The sequence below is a fragment of the Phacochoerus africanus genome, chromosome 1 (genome assembly GCF_016906955.1).
Source record: "Phacochoerus africanus isolate WHEZ1 chromosome 1, ROS_Pafr_v1, whole genome shotgun sequence".
In the NCBI taxonomy this organism is placed as follows: domain Eukaryota; kingdom Metazoa; phylum Chordata; class Mammalia; order Artiodactyla; family Suidae; genus Phacochoerus; species Phacochoerus africanus.
The window spans coordinates 35,382,704-35,405,497 of record NC_062544.1 but is presented as its reverse complement, the minus strand read 5'-3'; the positions used below and the strand labels follow the sequence as shown (position 1 = coordinate 35,405,497).

The 22,794-nt window shown below is 38.5% G+C and overlaps 1 protein-coding gene across 3 annotated transcripts in view; it reads left to right on the top strand.

Annotated features, from left to right (window-relative positions):
• Positions 1-299: 299 nt before the first annotated feature.
• SREK1 (splicing regulatory glutamic acid and lysine rich protein 1) overlaps positions 300-22,794 on the top strand; it is a 42,467-nt gene continuing 19,972 nt past the window's right edge. For 2 of the 3 annotated variants that reach the window (XM_047797952.1, XM_047797922.1), the window contains exons 1-3: positions 300-617; positions 10,971-11,104; positions 16,748-16,863. In XM_047797952.1, the coding sequence (XP_047653908.1) occupies positions 457-617; positions 10,971-11,104; positions 16,748-16,863 (411 nt within the window). In that variant the 5' untranslated portion in view covers positions 300-456. Of the gene's footprint in view, positions 618-10,970; positions 11,105-15,477; positions 16,466-16,747; positions 16,864-22,794 lie in introns of those variants that run through there. The other variant, XM_047798040.1, reaches the window with a different exon arrangement.

Sequence of the window (22,794 nt, the reverse complement as noted above, 5' to 3'; positions counted from 1 at the left end):
TTATAGTTTGGTCAAGTATTTATCTGTGATGCTCAGGTCATTACTCCTTCACAGCTCCACACCAGCAGACTAGTCATCTAGGTTCCCCAGCTCTACCTAGTGTAAAGACGCTCACGTTTACTGAAGCACAAGAATTTGATCGAGTTATAACTGGGGGAAGGGAGTTCCTGGATCAAAATCTGCGCAGGGAGAAGAGCAGCAGGAGAAACAGCCCCAGATACCTGCGCGCCCGGGCGCGCAGCCTCGCGAGATCCGCCGGGTTGCCGGGGCGACGCTTCCGCCTGGCGCGCGCAGACCTGGGAGCAGAGGAGTTGTGAAACAGGCGGCTAGACCGGCCCGCTGTCGTGAATTCGCCAGCGGGAGCGCGCTCGCGGCCGCGCGTTCACAGCTTTCCCAGCTCCGTAGCTGACGCGTCGCAGACGTTGGGGAGCAGGCGGCAGCGGCAGCGGGGTCGGGATGAACAGCGGCGGCGGCTTCGGTTTGGGATTAGGCTTCGGCCTCACCCCTACGGCGGTGATTCAGGTGACGAATCTGTCGTCGGCGGTGACCAGCGAGCAGATGCGGACGCTTTTTTCCTTCCTAGGAGAAATCGAGGAGCTGCGTCTCTACCCCCCGGAGTAAGTGCTCGAGCTCGGCGGGGGGAGGGGCGCCGGCGCCTAAGACCTCGGGAACCCAGGCGTGGGGGAGAGCGCGGACGGGGGCGCGCGGTCTCCGTCACGTGACCGTTCGGGTTTACCTTGGTTTCCATGTTTGATTAGGGCGCAGCAGCCGGGGCCCCAAGCTTCTGCTTTTCCTTTTAGTTGATCTCGGGGTGGGGTAATCTCTGCACGGCACCCTTACAAAGCATTTAGAGAGGTTGCCTTTTTCGTGTCCCCCAGATTTATCGTCGCCGCCGGATGCTCGAATTCAGTGCCCCCCCCCCCCCCCTTTTTCAGGGCTCCTTTTTTTTCCCGAACTTAAGATGGCCGCAGGTGGGCCCGGAGTAGTCCTCATGGCTAATGCTTGGTAGCGTTTTTGCTATGGAAAGTCGCGGAGGTTGCGCCCGAGAAACTGTTCAGTTCTTAGGGCCTCTGTGTCGGGCTGTCATTGCTGACGGGGAAGCCTGCGGTTGATGACAAGAAGGGCTATATTTGTTCCTGGGGCTGTGTTAACAAACTTAGTATCTTCTTGGTTCAGCTAATTGAGCCCATCCATGTTAAAGATCGTGTGTGTTCACCCTTTTGGCAACGGATTAAAATTTCCTCCTGGAAGGTCACGTTGTCCTAAATCTTCGGAAAGAGTAATAGCGCTGGATTATTCCTGCTGTATACTTTTACTTTTAAAAAGTCCAGATCTGGACTGGCATTTAGTTTCTTGGACACTTCCCAAGTGTATTTTGAAGTAAGATTTACCTTGTACAGTATTATCTACTCATATTTGTAAGGGGTTCGAGGGTTGTTTACTTTTTTACAGGCATAAACTTGTTAAAGATAGAGCTTGGAATCTGAAAATCCTCAGTGTTTTGTTCATTTTTCAAAATCCTTTGAAGGAAGGTATAGTAGTTGCCCATGATTTCTCTTCTTTTTTTTTAAAAAAGATTGTTTTTGATTTTTTAGTTTATTTCATAGTGATGCATGTAGACCTATTTTTCTTCACTTTTTTTAATCTGTATATCTCTGCCACTGCATGGCTACTGATAAAAGTTGGCGCTTGGATTTTTAAGTTTTACTTAAATTTTCTTCAAATTTGTGTAAACATTTCATGTGTACAAAAGTTGAAAGATGTTTCCTTAACCTGCCTACATTCATAGTTTGCCACAGTTGATTTCTTTCTTTGTGTCTCCCTTTCCCTCTCTCCACCTTTACACACACCCACCCTGCCCTCAAACCCTTTCCCTCCCTCATCCTTTTAAAAAGTGGTTGCAGACACCTTGCCTATTCATTCATCTACACTTCAGTGTGTATCTCTAAAGTGTATTTTCCTTCATTGCCACAGTACTATTAACGTATCCAGTAACATTGGTGAAATAATTATATTACATTTAAATTTCTTTATTTATTCTCATAATGCTTTTTTCCATTTTCTTTTTCTTATCTAGAACATAATCTGGACCACTCAATCCATTTGGTTATGTCATTTAATCTAGAACAGCCCCCGCCCCCCCCCCCCCCATTCCATTCCCCAGATCACCTTTTAAAGTCTTTCCTGACATTGATATTGTGTATTGTAGTGTTTTTTGTGGAATGACTCATCTGGGTTTGTATGGTTGTTTCTCCATAAATGGACTCAGTTAATACATTTTGGTTAAAAAATACTCTATATGAATGTATGCACTTACAACAACTTTATTGACTAGTTGTGGCATGTATAACTTTGAATGTCTTACTAACTTTTAAAAATGCTTTCAGCTAGCTCTTCATTTAGGCACTTAGAACATTTCTTAATAATTCAAAAATGTTGGAAGGAGTGCTGTATTTGGAAGGAGTTGGAATCCAGGAGTGAGATATTTTGTACATGAACGTTTATAAACTAACCTTGCTTTCAAGGTTGTGATCATAAAGTGTCTCATGGGTAGAAGAAATATACCTAAATTAACACCACTTTCATAGTTGAAACATGTGGTATGCTGCCATTTACTCTCTGACACTTAGTAGTGGGCTCTTCTTTGAAATCAAGTGTTAATTAGTTGCTTGGATTTTAATCAAAGAGAATAAAAAGCTCTTAAACACTGGATTAATATAGAATTAGTGTGTCACAAACTACAATATATTTTGCAAAATTGTGAGATAAATGTAACACACATAGGCCACGCAAAATCCTTAACCAGTTTTTCCACAAATGCAGTCCCTATTCCTGTTTTTCAAAAATATTGACATACTTTTCTAACAGCATGTTTTTTGCTCTGATGAAGTTGTCATAACCTGGTCCTTATATTAAAGAAGTATTTGCATATTTGGGCTCAAATGGATAAAAATGTAATTGTAATTTTATTGAAGACAGAAAATTCTTTTTGCAGTGTTGTAGAGACAGTATTTTATGAAAGCTCAGTAGAAATTCATTTGTTTAAATGTGGAACATTATTTCTTTAATATAATATAAGAATAGTTTGTTAACATTTTAAGAATTCAGTTGCTAATATGAAAAATCAGATTTTAAATTTATTTTTTTTGTCGTAAGGCAGTGATTCATTTTTTTAAACATTAAAAATTGGTGTAAACATTTTTTAAACATTAAAAATTGGTGTAAACTTTCATTGTGAACATTAAAAATTCTCATTTGTGCTGCCAGATGATAACTATCCTGAATTTCTATTTTAACTTTTTGCGCAGTAAGTGAATCTCATACATTGTGAAAACCTTTTCATAGCAATAGGAAATCTTTGTAGTTTTTATTTTATTAAAAAAATTTTTTTCTTGTCAGTACCTGCAGCATGCAGAAGTTCTAAGCCAGGGACTGAACCTGTGCCACAGCAGTAACCAGAGCCACAGCAGGACAACGCCAGATCTTTAATTCGCTGGGCCACCAGGGAACTTGAAATCTTTGTAGTTTTTTTTCAGTGAGCTTTTTACTGAAGTATAATGTGTATGTAGAAAAGTGCATGGGTAAGTGCATACAGCTTGATGAATTTTCACGAAGAGAACAAACTTGTGTAACCAGCTAGAATTCTCTGTGCCGTAGGAGTTCTCCTTTGCTCCCCCTTCAAGTGCATAATCCCCATAGGGTAATTCTAGTTTGATTTCTTTTTTTTTTTTGTCTTTTTTTGCTATTTCTTGGGCCGCTCCCGCGGCATATGGAGGTTCCCAGGCTAGGGGTCGAATTGGAGCTGTAGCCTCCGGCCTACGCCAGAGCCACAGCAACGCGGGATCCGAGCCGCGTCTGCAACCTACACCCCAGCTCACGGCAATGCCGGATCGTTAACCCACTGAGCAAGGGCAGGGACCGAACCCGCAACCTCATGGTTCCTAGTCGGATTCGTTAACCACTGCACCACGACGGGAACTCCTAGTTTGATTTCTAACATCAACTCCTGTGTTGATTTTTTTTTTCTCCTTACTTGCTTTATTGGTATTCAAAATACTGATAAGGTGAAATGTGTTAACTAGTTGTCTGTTTAGTTAAAATTAATATAACCAATATAGTCACATTGTGATAGAGAAAAAGGAACACTTAATAGTTATCCCACCACCTTATCAAACTATGTATTTTCCTCCAGTTCTTTTTATATGCATTTATTTTAATACAATGTATTCAAATGATTTATACACTGTTACTACTAACTATTTTCACTTAGCCTGTAGTAAGCATTTTTCATATCATTTTGTTATATTTATTGTAATAATATTTAAAGGTTAATATGTTTTGTGTGTGTTTAAAATTCTGTAATTGGATTTTAGCTAGAAGTATTTGAAAATGTGTGTTTGATTGTCAGCAGTGATTGGAGGGCCTCTGGCAATTAGTGGGTATCAGTAATTTCTTTATTTTTATTTTTTGTCTTTTTGCCTTTTCTGGGGCTGCTCCCGTGGCATATGGAGGTTCCCAGGCTAGGGATCGAATCCGAGCTGTAGCTGCCAGCCTACACCAGAGCCACAGCAACGCAGAATCTGAGCCGCATCTGTGACCTACACCACAGCTCACGGCAGTGTGGAATCCTTAACCCACTGAGCAAGGCCAGGGATCGAACCCGCAACCTCATGGTTTCTAGTTGGATTTGTTAAGCACTGAGCCATGGCAGGAACTCCAGGTATCAGTAATTTATAAGGAAGTTTTACACAAAGAATTGTGCCATCCACTTACCATTGGAGGGGGAGGAGGAATGGACTCAGGTCTGAGATTGGCATATGCACATCAAACTTGACTGAGCAAATAAGTTCAAAGTAAAATCTGCTCTATTTGCATTCTGCTACTTTCTTTAGAGGCATACCTTTAGATCGGGTGGAGTATGTAAAATTGTAGGTCAAATTACATGTTAAAATGATAATAGTATTTAATTTTTTAAAAAGTAAATCTATTTAATAGCTTAGATAAACTAGAGAGGAAGATTTAAATATAAGATTTGGAAATAAACTGATTTATAAATCCATAATACACATTTGTTACTGAGACATCCGTTATTTGGGCTTGCCACTATCATTTTAGCCTATGATATTTAAAATAGGATTACTACTCTCTTGAAAAGCTCATATTTTACATTTTTACAAAGTAAATACTGCATTGATTTTTACTCTAAGGAAGATAATTGAAGGTGAAGGTGAAGAAAATTGCTTACAGTGCTAGAATCCATGCTCTTACAGTAATGCTATTCGTAATAGACGGGCATCTTGGTGGCATGCTTCTCAAATCTTGGTGGCATGCTTTAACACGTAGTTTTCTTTTCTTTTCTTTTCTTTCTTTTTTTTTTTTTACTACCCAGGCTCACATTTCTTGTTCCTATCGTTGTTTTAAATTTTAAATGATGTAGATTTCAAATAGCGGTATTTGGAAATGTTTGTAGTTTTCAACTGATTATTTAGGTTTCAGATCTGTCAATTTAGGAAATGTAGTTTCGGTGGTAACTTATCAGGTTCTACAAGTACTAAAACAAGTACTAAAAGAGAGTACAAAAAAATAAATAAAAAAAGGAGTTCCCGTCGTGGCGCAGTGGTTAACGAATCCGACCAGGAACCATGAGGTTTCGGGTTCGATCCCTGGCCTCTCTCAGTGGGTTAATGATCCGGTGTTGCCGTGAGCTGTGGTGTAGGTCACAGACGAGGCTCGGATCCTGCGTTGCTGTGGCTCTGGCGGAGGTTGGCAGCTACAGCTCCGATTCGACCCCTAGCCTGGGAACCTCCATATGCCGCGGGAGTGGCCCTGGGGGGGGGGGGGGAAGAAATGGAATAACAGAGTACACTTCTTGCAATTTTTTTTTGTTTTTTTTTTTTGTTTTTTTGTTTTTTGATTGCAAAAGACAGAAAACAGTGTTACCCAACCTAGCTCAAGAAGAGATATTATTAAAAAATTGGAGGGATTTCCTTGTAGGGCAAGAGGTTACGGATCTGGCTTAATCATTGCTGCAGTGGCTCAGGTTGCTGCTGTGGTGTGGGTTTGATCCCTGGCCTGGGAAGTTCCACATGCCATTTGTGCAGCTAATAAATAAATAAAAAGATGGCGATTTCCCTAAATAAAAGAATAAAGACTAAGGGAACTGGGCCTGGGAACCAGAAAGGTATCTGCATCCAGGGTGACTGTCTGCCTCTTCCCGTCAGAAGCTTTATTTTCAGCTCAGTTTGTTTCTGTGTGTCTGCTCAATTTCTTTGCAGGCTTATTTTGTACTCATTCATCTGGCATCTGGCCCAAGCCCTTACTCGAAGTGACTTTGCAGCTTGAGAGAGAGAATCTGATTGTTCAAGTTCATTTGGTCAGGCCACCCAAATAACAGGTTTTGGTTTAGCCAGTGAAATGGGCCTTTGTGCCATGTGGCTAATCAGTTGTGTTTGGAAGGTTGCAACATCTGTTGAAGATTTCATGTAAGGAAACTGAAAAGGCCTGTGCCTTGGTAGCATGTATAGGAGGGGTACCCAATCACTTTGATATTTTAAAATGGCTTTCCTGAAGACTTCAAAACTTGAGCCCTTAAGAAAAGTGGAATTACTGTTCAAAAAGGGAGCAGGAGAGCACATCATAGCCAAATGAAACAACACGGACAAAGATGGCCCAGATGTTCACAATGTGTTCTGGGAACCACAGGTATTTTTATGCCTGAATTTTTGGGTGCATTTAGATGATGAAGCAAGAACAGCTTCTGTAAGGGTGTCTCAGAAGTTTAAGCAGTGGTGTGTTATTTAAAAAGATTACTCTAACAGTTTTTGTGGAAGACTGTTAATAAGGAGTTGAGATTGGAGGGAGTGTGGTTGTTAGGAGCCATTGTAGTAATCCTGGTGAGAAATGATAAGGCCTGAATGAAGGCATTGATAGTAATGAGAGTATTGAAAGAATTGATTCACAAATATTTGGGAGGCAGTCTTCCTAGGATTTAAAGACCATTTGGATGAAAAAGGAAGGATCAAGGATGGAAACAACACACAAATCTTAGTAGTTTGATAAAAACAGTATTTCTTATCCTAAACTTTTGGTCTCTCATTCTGGGATGTAGCTAATATATCAGCCACCCATATATTGAATGTTGTTGGTCACTATGGCAGCAGAAAAGAACTGAGCAATGGCCCTTAAAGCTACAGTAACATGTCAGTTCTGTGCGGTTGCCAAAGCAAATTACATAGCCACACCTAACTTGAAGGAAACAAAGGCTTGGAATTTCACTTTGTAGCCAGAAGGATAGTTGGAATATTTGGTGAACAGTACCAATAATGGTCACATTAGTGACTCTCAGATTTCTGGTTTGGGTGATGTGGTAGTGTTGTTCATGAACTCGAGCTTGCTGCTCAGAAATCAGCGCTGGAGAGGGGCATATATTGGTTGAAAGGAAAACTGATTTTAATCAGAATGCTGGCTCTCTGGGGAGGTGGTGGACTCTGTCTGCAGAAAAAACCCAATTTTGCTCAGCCGTCAAAGTTAAAGGAAAAGGAGACATAATCTCAGTTAATCATTGAGATAGGTGATCATACTTGGAGCAGTCACCCAGTGCGTGCAGGCTTGTTGATCTTTCTTTAGATGCTATCTTGTTCACATAGTTTGTGAGATTACTGAAGGGGAGACTAGGGAAGAGGTCTGGTTGTCTGTTAATAACTTATCATCTATGGAGAGAAGAGAACCCACAGGTTAGGCAAGATATTCAAAAGATTTGAAAAGTGGGCTTGGGCCAGAGAGGAGTAGAGCATGAGTGTGCCTGATTTAAAAGTCAGTTACAGGGAGTTCCTGTCGTGGCACAGTGGTTAACGAATCTGACTAGGAACCATGAGGTTGCAGGTTCGATCCCTGGCTTTGCTCAGTGGGTTAAGGAGCCGGCGTTGCCGTGAGCTGTAGTGTAGTGTAGGTCGAAGATGTGGCTTGGATCCTGCATTGCTGTGGCTCTGGCGTAGGCTGGCAGCAACAGCTCTCATTAGACCCCTAGCCTGAGAACCTCCATATGCTGCAGGAGTTGCCCTTTAGAAAAGGCAAAAAAAAAAAAGACCAAAAAAAAAAAAGTCAGTTAAGTGTAGCTTTGCTAAAATGACAGGGCAAAAGGGGTTTCCTGCTGAGGGCGGTTTCCTGTAAAGAGCTGCTTGCAGTATCTTCAACTGCGATATGAAATGTAGGACAAAGGGCAGGATTGTTGTGGAAAGAGGATGATGAATTTAAGAATAAGTTCAAAGATGAGGCCTGCAACCATCAAGGTGTAATATTCCAGCAGGCACTTGGATCTGAGAATCTGGAGCTCTGGAGAAGCTTAAATTGGAGATTTGGTAATGTAAAGGCAAGATAAGTCTGGATGCAGATGTATTTACCTCACAACAAGTACAGAGTGTTTGACTTACATGTTGATTAGGGAAAGGTTATTGGAGAAGACTGGCATGAAGCCTGAATTGGATGGTCTTGGGCAGGAGTGAGTTGAATTGGGTTGAGGTAGAGTTTTATTTTTTTTTTGCTCCTTTAATTAGACTGACAAGTTATGTTAATAATGATACTTTCAAGTTCTAAATGCAGATATATCTTACTATCTCAGTGTTTGGTTAATATCATAAATATATTTAGCCGTTACCAAGATTTTTTGCTGTGTATAATTAAAAATTTTTTTATTATAATGTTGATTTACAGTGCTATGTATAATTTTTTAATTAAAATATTTATGGAATTTCAAATCAAATAGACTAAACTGACTTTAAAATTCTTTTTTTTTTGTCTTTTTAGGGCCACACTCATGGCATATGGAGGTTCCCAGGCTAGGGGTCTAATTGGGGATGTAGCTGCTGGCCTCCACCACAGCCACGACAATACCAGATCTGAGCCTTGTCTGCGACCTACACCACAGTTACCACAGCTCATGGCAATGCTGGATCCTTAACCCACTGATCCAGGCCAGGGATCAAACCTGCGTCTTCATGGATACTAGTCAGATTCGTTTCCACTGAGCCACCTGACAGGAGCTCCTAAAATTCTTGATTAATTGAATGATTAAGGTTGCATGAGATTTGACATGAGATGATTATTTGCCTGCCATCTTTGCCATTTAGTAGGTCTAGGATTATGGTCAACTTTCTTGACCTGTTTTGTGAACTAAATTATTGTTATTGCACAAGACATATTTGGTATTTTTCTTTTTTCTTTTTTTTTTACTTTTTTTTATAATGATTTTTAGTTTTTTCAGTAATAGCTGGTTTACAGTGTTCTGTCAATTTTCTCTTGTACAGTAAGGTGACCTAGTCACACATACATGTACACATTCAACATATTTGGCTTTTTTTTAAAATTTTTATATTTTTTATTTTTGGTATTTTTCAAATTATCTTTTTTTTTTTTCTTGGCTGCACCCACAGCATATGGAAGTTCCTGGGCCAGAGATTGAATCCAAGCTGCAGCTGCAACCTCTGCCACAGCTGCCACAATGCTGGATCCTTAACCCACTGAGCTGGGCTGGGGATCATACCTGTGCTGCTGTAGAGATCATGCCGGATCCTTGACCTGCTGCACCACAGCGGGAACTCCCCTTTCTTTTTTTTCAGTGTTAAAGATATAATGTTTAAAGGATTGTATGTTTATATTAAACACTAGCTATATATTTTATGTCATTTTTGCTTAAGACAATTATAGACTTTTTTTTTTTTTGGTCTTTTTGCTATTTCTTGGGCCGCTCCTGCGGCACATGGAGGTTCCCAGGCTAGGGGTCGAATCAGAGCTGTAGCCACTGGCCTATGCCAGAGCCACAGCAACGCAGGATCCGAGCCGCGTCTGCAACCTACACCACAGCTCACGGCAATGCTGGATCCTTAACCCACTGAGCAAGGGCAGGGACCGAACCCTCAACCTCATGGTTCTTGGTCGGATTCGTTAACCACTGTGCCACGACGGGAACTCCCAATTATGGACTTCAATTGAACATTCTGATGGGCAGGTTGACAAAAATGAACCAATATGAGGATAATATATTATGGAATCTAACAAGGTGGATTCATATTATGGAAAAATTGGGGAGTTCCCGTCGTGGCTCAGTGGAAACAAATCTGACTAGTATCCCTGAGGACACAGGTTCAATCCCTGGCCTCGCTCAGTTGGTTAAGGATCCGGCATTCCCGTGAGCTGTGGTGTAGGTTGCAGACACAGCTTGGATCCCTTGTTGCTGTGGCATGGTGTAGGCCAGCAGCTATGTTCTGATTCAACCCCTGGCTGGGAACTTCTCTATGCTGCAGGTGTGGTCCTAAAAAGACCAGGGGGGGAAAAAAAAGGAAGATTGGTTTTATCAGTGCTGTGTCTGGCTTTTTTTTTTTTTTTAACCTTGATTTAATGTAGTAGGATTTGTAAGAATGAGAATCTATACTCTTTTACATATAAAATATGTAAAATTTTGCTTGTAAAATCTTTTGTCTGGAAAATGACAGCATTCCCAGCCTGAAATAGTCTAATATTTGCATAAGACCTTGATTTTAATTTCAGGTTATCTGATTGTTTCTAAGACAGTAGTGGTAATTTAAATGCTAGGAATCCCATTCAGAAAGGTTGAAAGTGGTTACAGAGTTTGAAGCTTTGAGGATTGAGGCATTTGTGAAAGGGGATTGTGCCTGTTGATAGTGATACACTGATTCAGTATTTTTGGGTTAAGTCAGCTGTTTTTACATTTCACTCAGATTAAGTAAGTGTTAAATTTCAAGTTTTTAATTTATAAGCTTACGGGCTCGCCTAGATTTGCCTTCAGTCTCTGCAAACAAATCTTTAAAGGACTAATTTTGCTATTTCATATCTTAATGATCCTTAGCAACAAAAATTCTTGTCTTGATTATGTAAGATTATGTAAAGATCTAGGAAAGAAATTTTTAACAAACCAAATGTTTATTAGTCTAATTGTTTTTCTTTTTATCTTGCAGCAACGCACCTCTTGCTTTTTCTTCCAAAGTATGTTATGTTAAGTTTCGTGACCCATCAAGTGTTGGCGTGGCCCAGCATCTAACTAACACGGTTTTTATTGACAGAGCTCTGATAGTTGTTCCTTGTGCAGAAGGTTGGTATCTCACGTGTTTTTTCCTAATTATTTTAATCTCTGTCCTATCTGTTACTACTATTGGCTTTTCTAGAAATTGGCAGGTAGTATTCTGAAGGGGTGTGTGTGTATGTAAGTAAGAAAGAATGAAATTTGGGGAAGGAAAGGATTTTACCTAATATATTTAAGTGGTTAATTTATTACTTACATCTACTTGAGATTTTATAGCTGAACATTTAAAAATTCATAAATTGACTTCTCTGGTTTGCTTTGGCTTCTATATTCCATTTGCAAGTTGTAAACAAAGCTTTTTGAAATTAAAATATTAAGTTTGTAGGAGAAGTTATTTAAAATGGTAAGTAAGTAAGCATCTGCCCCTATATTGATGATAGCACATACATAAAAGCAGTGTACATGTTTTGCCAAATTGGGGTTAGGTAGTAATATTTATGTTTAAGAAAAATATTCATAATTTAGACTTTAAAGTATCCTCTTAAGATAATTTACCTTAATTGTTACTGAGACTGACCATTATTTCATACTCAGTATAATTGTTTGCTGTGCAACTGGAATTTACTTTTTAACTTTAGTGGGTTTTTTTTGTGGGGAGTGAGGGGTTGCTGGTGGTGGCCGTAATTAAAGAAAAGTCATGGAAAGTATATTTTCCAAAGCTTCCATCAAGGAAAATAGTTACTGAAGGTGGGAGTAAGGCCAAAGACTTTATAGTGATTTGTTAAATTTTATGACTTAACCTTCAAGAGCTAATTATTATTAATGCTTATTTTTTAGTAACTTCTATTTACAGAGCCACTCACATATAATAGGCTGTGCTGAATTTGACTGTTCTGGTGTGTAATTAACTTTTATTCAGAGCACTGACTATGGCATGTGTACATGGATTTTAGAATTGCGTTATTATAATATAAATGTCTTTAAAGTATATTTTCACTGGTGGCTGGTGGTAACTGTTTTACAGTATAAAAGATTTACTGGAAACAATTTAACGAGCTTTCCTATGTAATATTTTAAAACCTTTTTTAGATGATATTGGGCTGATGTTAAAAAAACTTAATGTATAATAAACAGTTTGTTGCACTTCCAAGGTTTTATTGATATTTCAGAATGCCTATTCTGGGATGTCAAAACTATTACAGTCAGGTGCAGTGAGTACCACTCTGTTATTTTTGAAGTCTTGGAATAGGACATTCTGGATTTTTTCAGATAAATTTGAAAGTATTTTTCCCATGCCTGGGGGATTAGAGTCTGGGGTAAGGAGAATAAAAATGGATTTAAGTGAATTATTTTCTAAATCTGTCCTTATCTATTAATCAGTAAGGGGACAATGACCCCAGAATTGGAGAACAAGGTGAGGAAAGAGCTGGTAATGGTTTTGTTCTGCATACCAAGATCATGACCAATTTCATACCAAGTAACCTGCATGGGAAAAAAAAAATCAGGTAGCAGATATATTAAATATGAATATTAATTGTATCTAGAGTTACACCACCAGTAGCGCAGAATCTGTGATATCAGCCTACTCCTGAACTGGAAGGAAGAAATTTACTATTGTTGCTCTGTTTGAACCTTCCTACATTCCCATAGGATTTTTCATATATTTGAGAAGTGACTTTGGTTTGTCATAGATGTTCAAGATTATGGGCATGTAGAGGTTCCTTTTTTTGTTTTACTTGATAGAAATGAATAAATGCACATTTATTATAATGACATGAATATTTTTAATATTACCATTTTGAGACAAAATTTTGCTATGCTTGAACATGAGTCAAGCGTATTTTTATTCCAATTTAAAGTTGTAAGTTTTAAGTATTTTAGAATACTAACCTATGAAATAATTGGTATTAGAAAAACATTCAGATAAATGTTTTCATTAAACAACAGTGATGAATTTATAGAACCTGAAGAATGTCACAATGAGCTGTTAAAGATCTGATTATGCACTGCAAGCAAAGTAATAATGCATTATTGTACCTTTTAGAAGGATAGCAAAGTAAGTTTGAAATACATCAAAGGAAAGAGTTCCAGTGGAGTAAATTCTATAAGGAGATGTACTGTCAGGCTGTAAGCAGTCTTTCATTTACTTCACTGATTGTATTCTTTCCTTGATGTTACAGAAGCAGCGTTATGAAAGAAGTGAGAAAACAGAAAAAATTTTAAGTTTTTTTGATTCTTTTAATTTGCTGTTTTTTTAAATGCAGACAGTAGTATTGTGAGAAGGTCCTATGCTGTTTAAATATTGTTTGATGTATAATAATTTCCTACATATTAAGCATTAGCTATTGTTAATAAAACATGCCACTTCAAAATAAAATATACTTTCATTATACTCGTCCAGATATGACCTCTTTTTGTTGTTGCGTGCATCTCAGATTTCTTTTTATAAATGTTAACACTTAGAAAAATTTAAGATCAAACATAACAAGGGTGTCAGCCTAATCATCAGTCATAAGTTTATGTCCACATTTTCTGGTAGATGGATTTTGACTATTAATTTGGTTTTGTATGTTTTCTCTATGTGATATTTGTGCATTATTAGATGACTAGACTGGCCAAGGCAGACCTGTTACACTTGCCTGAGTTAGGCATTGTTTGCCATGCCACTAAACCTGCCGTCAAGTGAAACCTTCATTGGGGAAATGAGATCGGAGTCTGAACCGCAGAAGATGGACGCCCTGTCTCTGTTTTTTATTGTTTTACTTTAATTTCATTTCTTTTTCTTTATTTTGTCCCTTTTTTTGTTTTTGTTTTGTTTTGTTAAATCTCTTTCACTTTAACTTGTGAGCTGGTTTTCCAGTTCTTTGTAAATGGTATTCCATTAAGGGTTCATAACATTGCATTGCAAATTGTATTGGGAGATGATTAGTAGAGATCAACTTTAACATAAAATAAATTTTCACAGTAAATTAAGATACAGTGTTGTGAAGCTCAGTGCTAGTCTTAATTGGTGTTTATAGACTGATCAGGTACATCTTGTTCTTGAAACACTAAAACACTGATGAGGTTCTTAGAAACATACTTTGATCTCAGTGTAGCATTTTTGCAGTTTTTTCCCCAAGTCTGCATCTTTCATAAAGACCAACCAATAGCTTCTAGTTTTCATCCTCCCCCCGTTAGAATTTTAGGTATACAGAATCATCAAGGAAAATAAATTAATTTCATTAACAGTCTGGGGGTAGAGGACAAGAAGAGACTTTTCTATTTATGGTTATTAAAGAAAATAACTTATATTCTTCATTTAAAGACACTTAGTTGCCTACGTGGGGAAAGGATATTTGAGAAACTGTTGAATACTTACTTGCGTGTGTATTTTGTATTTCTTTGCTTGAATTTTTTGTTGAGAAATGTTCACACATTACTAGTTTCTAAATGGATTCTGAAATTAGGATGAGTGAGAGGTTTTATCTCTCAGTTGTCTTTGAGGAGTATAGTTTGGGAAAAATGCTAAATGCTTATTTGTTTATAGTTTTATGTGCTCTGATAGTATTTAGAGGGTAAATTTGGAAGAATTCTATCTTGGAAATTAAGCAGTGGAACTATTTCCTTAAGGTATCTTTAATTAGAATAAGAAAAATATTGTTCTTAGACTTAATACTTACAGAGAGTTTATTAGACTCTGAGAGGTAGTGAGATTAAGAGAACCTGCTGATACATTTTTTTTTTTTTAAGTCAGAAGTGAAAGACTTTGTAATATTAAGTAATCAACTTTTGGCCTCTGTTGATTACCCTATTTGTTTGTGTAGTCTTTCTACACTGTCTTGTATGGATAGTTTTGTTTATTTAATTGACAAGTAATATTAAACTGAGGACATTACTAGATTGGAACTCTTTGTTTTTTAGGTGTATAAATTAGGATAGTGAAGCATAGGGTTTGCACTTTAGGACCTTAGTTGATATATGAAGATGTTTTCAGGTTTTACAAACATTAAAAAAAAAAAACTTATTTCTAACAGATAAAAAACAGGTCCGATAGCAGTGTAAATAGTATAGTATATATGAGTGTGCAGATACATGTGTTAATGCTAATAACTAATTAAATACAAAATAAATATTGTTATTTGATGTCTTCAGTAAGGCCTGCTTACCTCTTATTTACCTTTATGCATGTTAAAAATTTTGCTTATGCAGAATTTACTGAGGTAATAAAATAACTGTTTTTGAAATTAAAGTAATACAGATTTAGATGTTTAGAAATAAGTAGGCATTTGCTAAAGTTAATAAATGTAATTTTTCTATTCCTATAAATAACGTGTAACTATTATTTAAAACAATTGAAAATTTTGTCTTGAATTCCATCCATGTTTAGCAATACATTCAGATAATTTTTTTTAGAGATTTATTCTTGCACATCTGATTGTTTTAAATAGAATTTTTATCACTGAAACCCAGCATGGTGCTTTTTGAAAATTTACTCCATATGCTGTTTTCAATTTAGTGTGACTTTGTACACTGTTTTCAGTTCATTTTGAAGAATTTATAATGGAAATTTGTAGCCAACTATCACATAGCTATGTTCTTCTAAAATAGCTATCTGTAGTCACTTTTTTAGAAATTTTTTTTGGGGGGATGGGGTTGTGAGAAAGGACCAGAGAAAAATGTATGAAAGTTGCAGTCTTTATCAGAAGTAATTGATTATAATTCAGTAATTATGCAAATTGATGGACTTAATTTCAGAGTAAATTTTCATTTATTAGTTGTAGGGATTTCTTAGTATTTAGGATTATTTTAATATTACTGTTGTTCCTATTACTAGGTAGGTAAGATGCTTATAATCAAGGTATTTAGGAATAAACCACCCCATTCAGTTAAGTATACATAAATTGGTTCTAAAAGTCAATTAGTTTCCTGAGACTAGGAAACATTTTTTTCAAAAATGTCATCAGTTACCCAATGCATATTCTTTGGAACTGGATTCTTTTATAAAGGCATCTTGACATTGCAGGTGAGATGCTTTATTAGCTGAATGAGGGTAGGCTTCCTTTTCATTTGGGGCTGATTACTTGCTGTAGGCTTTTTTTTTCCTATTTGAAATTGAATCTATTTAGAAGGTTACAAAATTATTTGCATCACAAGTAGATAGTTTCAATGAACAGGATAGGGACACGCAGGAACAAATTTCAATTCGCACATATTTGTTTTTTTCTTTTTCTTTTTTTTGACTAATTTGGTTATTTGCCATTTCTGGGGATTAAACTTTAAAAAATGTTCTTCTTTTCTGTATCTGATGTTCTGTGTGCTATTAGTGATGCAGCCAACACGAACGGTTGTCATGTGTAACACAACTTTCGATCACCGCGAAAACACCGTCCTGGGAAAGCGTCCATGCTTGATATCGTTTGGTTCATGAACATTAAGTTTCCAGTACAGGTGACCCATAGCTCAAAGTGTTAAATAATTGTCTACATTATTCAGTTTTTAAAATAATATTCCATTAATGAGATTGTTAGTCTTTGAAGTTTTGCTCACTTTTATTTTTCCTAGTAGAGCAGGGTAAAAGGAAAGACTTAAGTTCTTATTTATTTCTTTATACGGATCTGATAGATAGATTCATTTATTATTATAATTTTTTAAGTGCAAGGGTAATTGTAAAATCATAGTGTAAAGTTTGGTGTTTCTGCTTTCTGTAATGTTTGGAACTTGCCTCTGCAGGTAAAATCCCAGAGGAAGCCAAAGCCCTCTCTCTATTGGCTCCTGCTCCAACCATGACAGGTCTGATGCCTGGTGCAGGCTTGCTTCCCATCCCGACCCCAAATCCCCTGACTACAGTAAGTATGATATACCCTCTTCTAAAAGAGGTGAACATTCAACTGTAATTGGTTGAATAAAGAGCTTAGAAAATTCTTTTTCTTTTCCTAGAGCTTAGAAAACTATTTCTGTTTTAAAATACTTGTTTTTTAAATGGAAAGTATTTGAAATGTCTCCTTAATTTTTTCCCCATGTTATCACTGACTCCAGTTGACTTTAGGAAGTTACTGGGGATTCATTTAAATTTGAGAACTGAAATATATTATTCATTAGGAAATCAGTTACTGAAACTAAGCATTTTAGATAGCATAGGGAGTTGGAAAAACCTAGCTTACTATATTTCCCAATTCAGGAGGACTAAATCCATTTAAAAATTATGAAATAATTCACAGTCTTGGTAATGGGAGAAAAATAGCAAAGCATTTGATACTGAGAAAATGTAACATGATTTAAAAAAATGGCAAAAGTACTTTTTCATTAAGTATGCAGAATAAGTAGTAATTTATGTCTCCATTGTGATTTCTGAGTGGAGTTAAAGACTTGCTGTTACTGGGTTCTCGGTTTGTATAAAAGATTCTGGTCATTTATTTTAAAATTAGGGTTGGAGTTCTTGTCACAGCTCAGTGGAATTGAGTCTGACTAGTATCCTTGAGGATGCAGGTCTGATCCCTGGCCTTGCTCAGTGGGTTAAGGATCTGGCATTTCCGTGAGCTGTGGTGTAGGTTGCATATGCGGCTCAGATCTGCTGTGGCTGGTGGCTACAACTCCAGTTTGACCCTTAGCCTGGGAACCTCCATGTGCTGCAGGTGTGGCCCTAAAAAGACCCCCCCCCCCAAAAAAAAATGAAAAAATAAAAAATTGGGGTCATTTTTCTTCAAAAATATTCTCTAAGACATAATACAAAACTCACTTGAATTGAAAGTTGCATTTAGCTTTATGGTTCTGGATTATTATCAGGGAGTAAAGCAAAAGCAGTAAAATTTTTATGATTATAGTTCATGCATCCAAGTTATAAAAGTGTTTCTGAAACTTGGAAGTGCAAGATTTTAGGTCTTAATTGTTACATGATGTTGTTACGCTGGAAACTTGTATTGTGATCCATGGGGGGGGGGCATGCTTTTTAATTTGGCATCTGGTTATTTGAAGAGGGTTTTCTAGAAATTCCTTTTTTTTTTTTTTTAAGGGCTGCGCCTGTGGCATGTGAAAGTTCCCAGGCTAGGGGTGAATCAGAGCTACAGCTGCTGGCCTACACCACAGCCACAGCAACATGAGATCCCAGCCACGTCTGCAAGCCACACCACAGCTCATGGCAACGTTGGATCATTAACCCACTGAGTGAGGCCGGGGATCGAACTCACGTCCTCATGGTTCCTAGTCAGGTTCATTAACCACTGAGCCATGAAGGGAACTCCCCTTTTCTAGAAATTTTACTCTGGGTATATTTTTGTATGTTTTAACATTAGTTCCTGGATCACCACAATTTCTTTCCTGCTTTTCCAGAAAGTATTGTCTTGCTCTCTTGAAAATTCTTAGCGTTTATTTATCAACAGTATAAAGTTTTTTATTTAGTTGGTTGCTTTGAGGGGAAATAATTTCCTTTCAATTCATGTGTAGATACCTATTATTACAAAAATTTATGAAGAATAATTTGAGGTAGAAAGCAGGGGAAAGGTGACCCATTGTGCTTTGGCTCCTGGCTACCTTTCTGACCTTTTATTTCCTACCTGATTTCCTCCTCCCCTCTACTTTAGCCGTATTGGATATGCCAAATATATTTCTGCCTTAGATCTTTGGTACTTATACTCTGCCTAGAATATTTCTTTTCCAGATTCTAAAAAGATTCATTCACTCTTTCATAAGGTTTCTACTTAAGGGTCACATCTTCAAGGAGACCAGGGTTTCTGTGTCAAATGGCAAAAGTGTTACATTGAGAGGTCAGATCATCCTTTTTTTTTTTTTTTTTTTGTCTTTTTGCTATTTTTTGGGCCCCTCCCACGGCATATGGAGGTTCCCAGGCTAGGGGTCCAATCGGAGCTGTAGCTGCCAGCCTACGCCAGAGCCACAGCAACGCAGGATCTGAGCCGCGTCTGCAACCTACAGCACAGCTCACGGCAACGCCAGATCGTTAACCCACTGAGCAAGGGCAGGGACTGAACCCGCAACCTCATGGTTCCTAGTCAGACTCATTAACCACTGCGCCACGACGGGATCTCCCCCCTTTTTTTTTTTACGTGTTTGTTTGCTTTTGTTTCTTTCTTTCTTTTTTTATTTTTATTTTTTGGTCTTTTTGCCATTTCTTGGGCCGCTCCCACAGCACATCGAGGTTCCCAGGCTAGGGGTCCAATCGGAGCTGTAGCTGCCAGCCTACGCCAGAGCCACAGCAACGCAGGATCCGAGCCGCATCTGCCACCTACACCACAGCTCATGGCAACGCCAGATTGTTAACCCACTGAGCAAGGCCAAGGATCGAACCTGCAACCCCATGGTTCCTAGTCGGATTCGTTAACCACTGCGCCATGACGGGAACTCCATTGTTTATTTAGCTTTATAGGGTCGCACCTGTGGCACATGGAAGTTCCCAGGCTAGGGGTCGAAATGGGGCCATGGCTGCTGGCCTACACCACAGCCACAGCCATGCCGAGTCTGATCTGAATCTATGACCTACACCACAGCTGTGGCAATGTTGGATCCCTAACCCACTAAGCAAGGCCAGGTAACAAATCTGCATCCTCACGATTACTGGTCCGGTTTGTTACTGCTGGGCCACAACAGGAACTCCCAGATCATCTTTTACCCCTTCTGAGACTGAAGGGGCAAGCTAAATAGCTAGGTCCTTTACACTAGGGCTAGAAAATAGACTAGTTTAAAGAAGGTTAATTGTGGTGTTGTAGAAAGCTACATCTGTCCAATAGAACTTTCTGCTGTGATGGAAATGTCTGTATCTGTGTTAGCAAGTGTCGTAGCCACTAGCAACGTGTGGCTGTTGCGTGCTTGAAATGTGGTAGTGTGATTGAGGAATTGAATTTTAATTAAAACTCAAATAGCCATTTGTGATTGGTGATCACCATATTAAACAGCACAAGTGTTGAAAAATGTTACAGTGAAAAGAAGAGAGGGCAAGGACTAAATGATTTTTTTTAAGTTTGAGAAACAAAGGGGTTGGATTAGATGATTTGGAAAAGCCCATTCATATTTTCTTTCTTTGTGTGTGTGTGTGTGTGTGTGTGCGCGCACACGCGTTTGTCGTTTTAGGGTCATACACGCGGCATATGGAGGTTCCTAGGCTAGGGGTCGAATTGGAGCTGTTGCCACCGGCCTACACCAGAGCCACAGCAATGCCAGATCTGAGCCTCATCTGCGACCAACACCACAGGGCAATGCTGGGTCCTTAACCCACTGAGCGAGTCCAGGGCCCACAACCTCATGGTTCCTAGGTGGATTCGTTTCCCTGCGCCACGACAGGAACTCCCTTTTCTTTCTTTTTAATTAAAGTTACGTTACCATTTATTAAGAATCAGCTATTGCTTCATATACATGATCTCGTTTAATCTTTTTTTTTTTTTTTTCTTAAATGGCTGCACCTGCAACATAGGAAAGTGCCCAGGCTAGGGGGTCTGCTCGGAGCTACAGCTGATGGCCTCCACCACAACCACAGCATTGTGGGTTCTGAGCCACATCCACGACCTACACCACAGCTCACAGCAATGCTGGATCCCTGACCCACTGAGCAAGGCCAGGAATCAAACCCGTATCCTCATGGATATAGTCAGAATCATTTCCTCTCTGCCACAACAGGAACTCCCCATTCATATTTTCTACAACTTTATGATAACTTGAACTGGTGATAGCAAAAAAAAAAAATTAAGTTCTGTAAGTAGCAAGGTATTACAGATCATGATAGATATTCTGAAGGTGAAAACCAGAGCAGTGGTAGTGGAGAGTAAATGAGGTTTTACATAAGGTCAGAGGAAGTTGCTTAGAGAGGCTGTGACCTGATGGTCGAAGAATGCAGTCAGCAGAAGTTGGGGAAGAGCTTTCTAGGGCACAAGGAACACCAAGGGAAAAGCCCTAAATTGAGAAAAACATGTGTGTTCAAGGTGCAGAATGGTCGTCGGTGTGGTTATGAAGCAAGGGGGTGGGGGACATAGTAGATGTTTTGAGATTGGAGGGCTACATCGAGCACTGATTGATTTTTGTAGGTCTTTTTAGGCCATGGAAAAAAGTTTGATTTTATTCTAAAGAGTTTTAAGGAGGAGTAATACATGATTTGACATATCTTAAAAAGATCACACATGGGCTGCTATGACAAGCATAAATGATACTCATTTCATAAACTAGTGTTTTCACCTTTAGAAAATATTCTTAACAGTTGTTAAATTTTAGTGGTTTTACAACAGTATAATAATATATAGTCAATTAATTTAATTGATTTAAAATTGCATAAGTGAGAGTTCCTGTTGTGGCTCAGTGGTTAACGAATCCGACTAGGAACTATGAGGTTGCGGGTTCGATCCCTGGCCTCGCTCAGTGGGTTAAGGATCCGGCGTTGCTGTGAGCTGTGATGTGGGTCACAGATACTGCGTTGCTGTGGCTCTGGCATAGGCCAGTGGCTACAGCTCTGATTCGACCCCTAGCCTGGGAACCTCCATATGCCGCAGGAGCGGCCCAAGAAATTGCAAAAAAAAAATTGCGTAAGTGGAAATGAAGGTTTGTAGTGTTTTTTTCCTTTGAAAAGTCTTTTCATGAATTCTGCAAAAACTTCATTTTCAGATTCTGAGATCTGTCTTTTCTAGTTTAAATTCACATTAAAAACATGTTACTTAATGTTTGAACTAAAAACTGATTTTAGTAATGTTAAGAAAGAGCATTCAAGGGTTTTTAGTTTTTTCCTACTGTAGTATAAGTAAGGGTTCGCTATTTTAGGTTTCTTTTCTTAGATAAACTTTGTCCCTGTTTTTTAGTCTATCCATGGTAGTACCCTACTTTTACCACTTGTTACGTTAGCTGAGTATCTTTGGGAAAATTATTTAATTTCTCTAAGTGTTTATCTCTGAAATTGGCAAAATAGTGATCCCTGTCTCTTAGGGCTGATAGGAGGAGTAAGTTAATAACCTCGCAAAAGTTGGGTGCTTTGGTTTCTAACTGTTAGGAACTCACAAGGTTGTTGAATGTCCGAGGTGCAGTTGATTTTCACTGTTTGTGTGTTCTGTATTTGTGAATTCACATACTAGCTAAAATTTATTTGTAACTTCAAAATCAGTACTTGCAGTGCTTTTGTTATTCATTGACACAAATAGGATGATGAAAAAATTGAGTTGCTTGGTAGGTACATTCCCAGATTGAGTTTAAGCAAAGCAGTACTCTGCTGCCTTGTTTTAGCCCTAATGCTGTAAATAACTTTTTTGTATGTGTAGTTTGTTTAGTATCATGTTTTTCAGCACATGTTTTGTGCCTTTTGTTGATGATTTTGCTGTTTAAAATGGCTCCCAGGCATAGTGCTAAAGTTCTGTCTAGTGTACCTAAGTGCCAGAAGACTGTGAGGTGCCTTACAGAGGAAATACTTGTGTAAGGTTTGTTCAGGCATGAGTTGATAATGCTGCTGGCCATGACTTTAATGTTAATGAACTCGGAGTTCCTATTTTGGCTCAGCAGGTTAAGAACCCAACATAGTGTCTGTGAAGATGGGGGTTCAGTCCCTGCCCTCGCTCAGTGGGTTTAGGATCCAGCATTGTTGCAAGCTGTGATGTAGGTCACAGATGTGCCTGGGATCCACTTTTGCTGTAGCTGTGGTGTAGGCCGGCAGCTGCACCTCTGATTTGACCCCTAGCCTGGGAACTTCATATGCTGCCACTGTGGCTGTAAAAAGAAAAAAATAAAATAATGTTAATGAATCAATAATATATTTATATATAAAATAAGGTATCTTTATACAGAAACACGTAAACGCATGT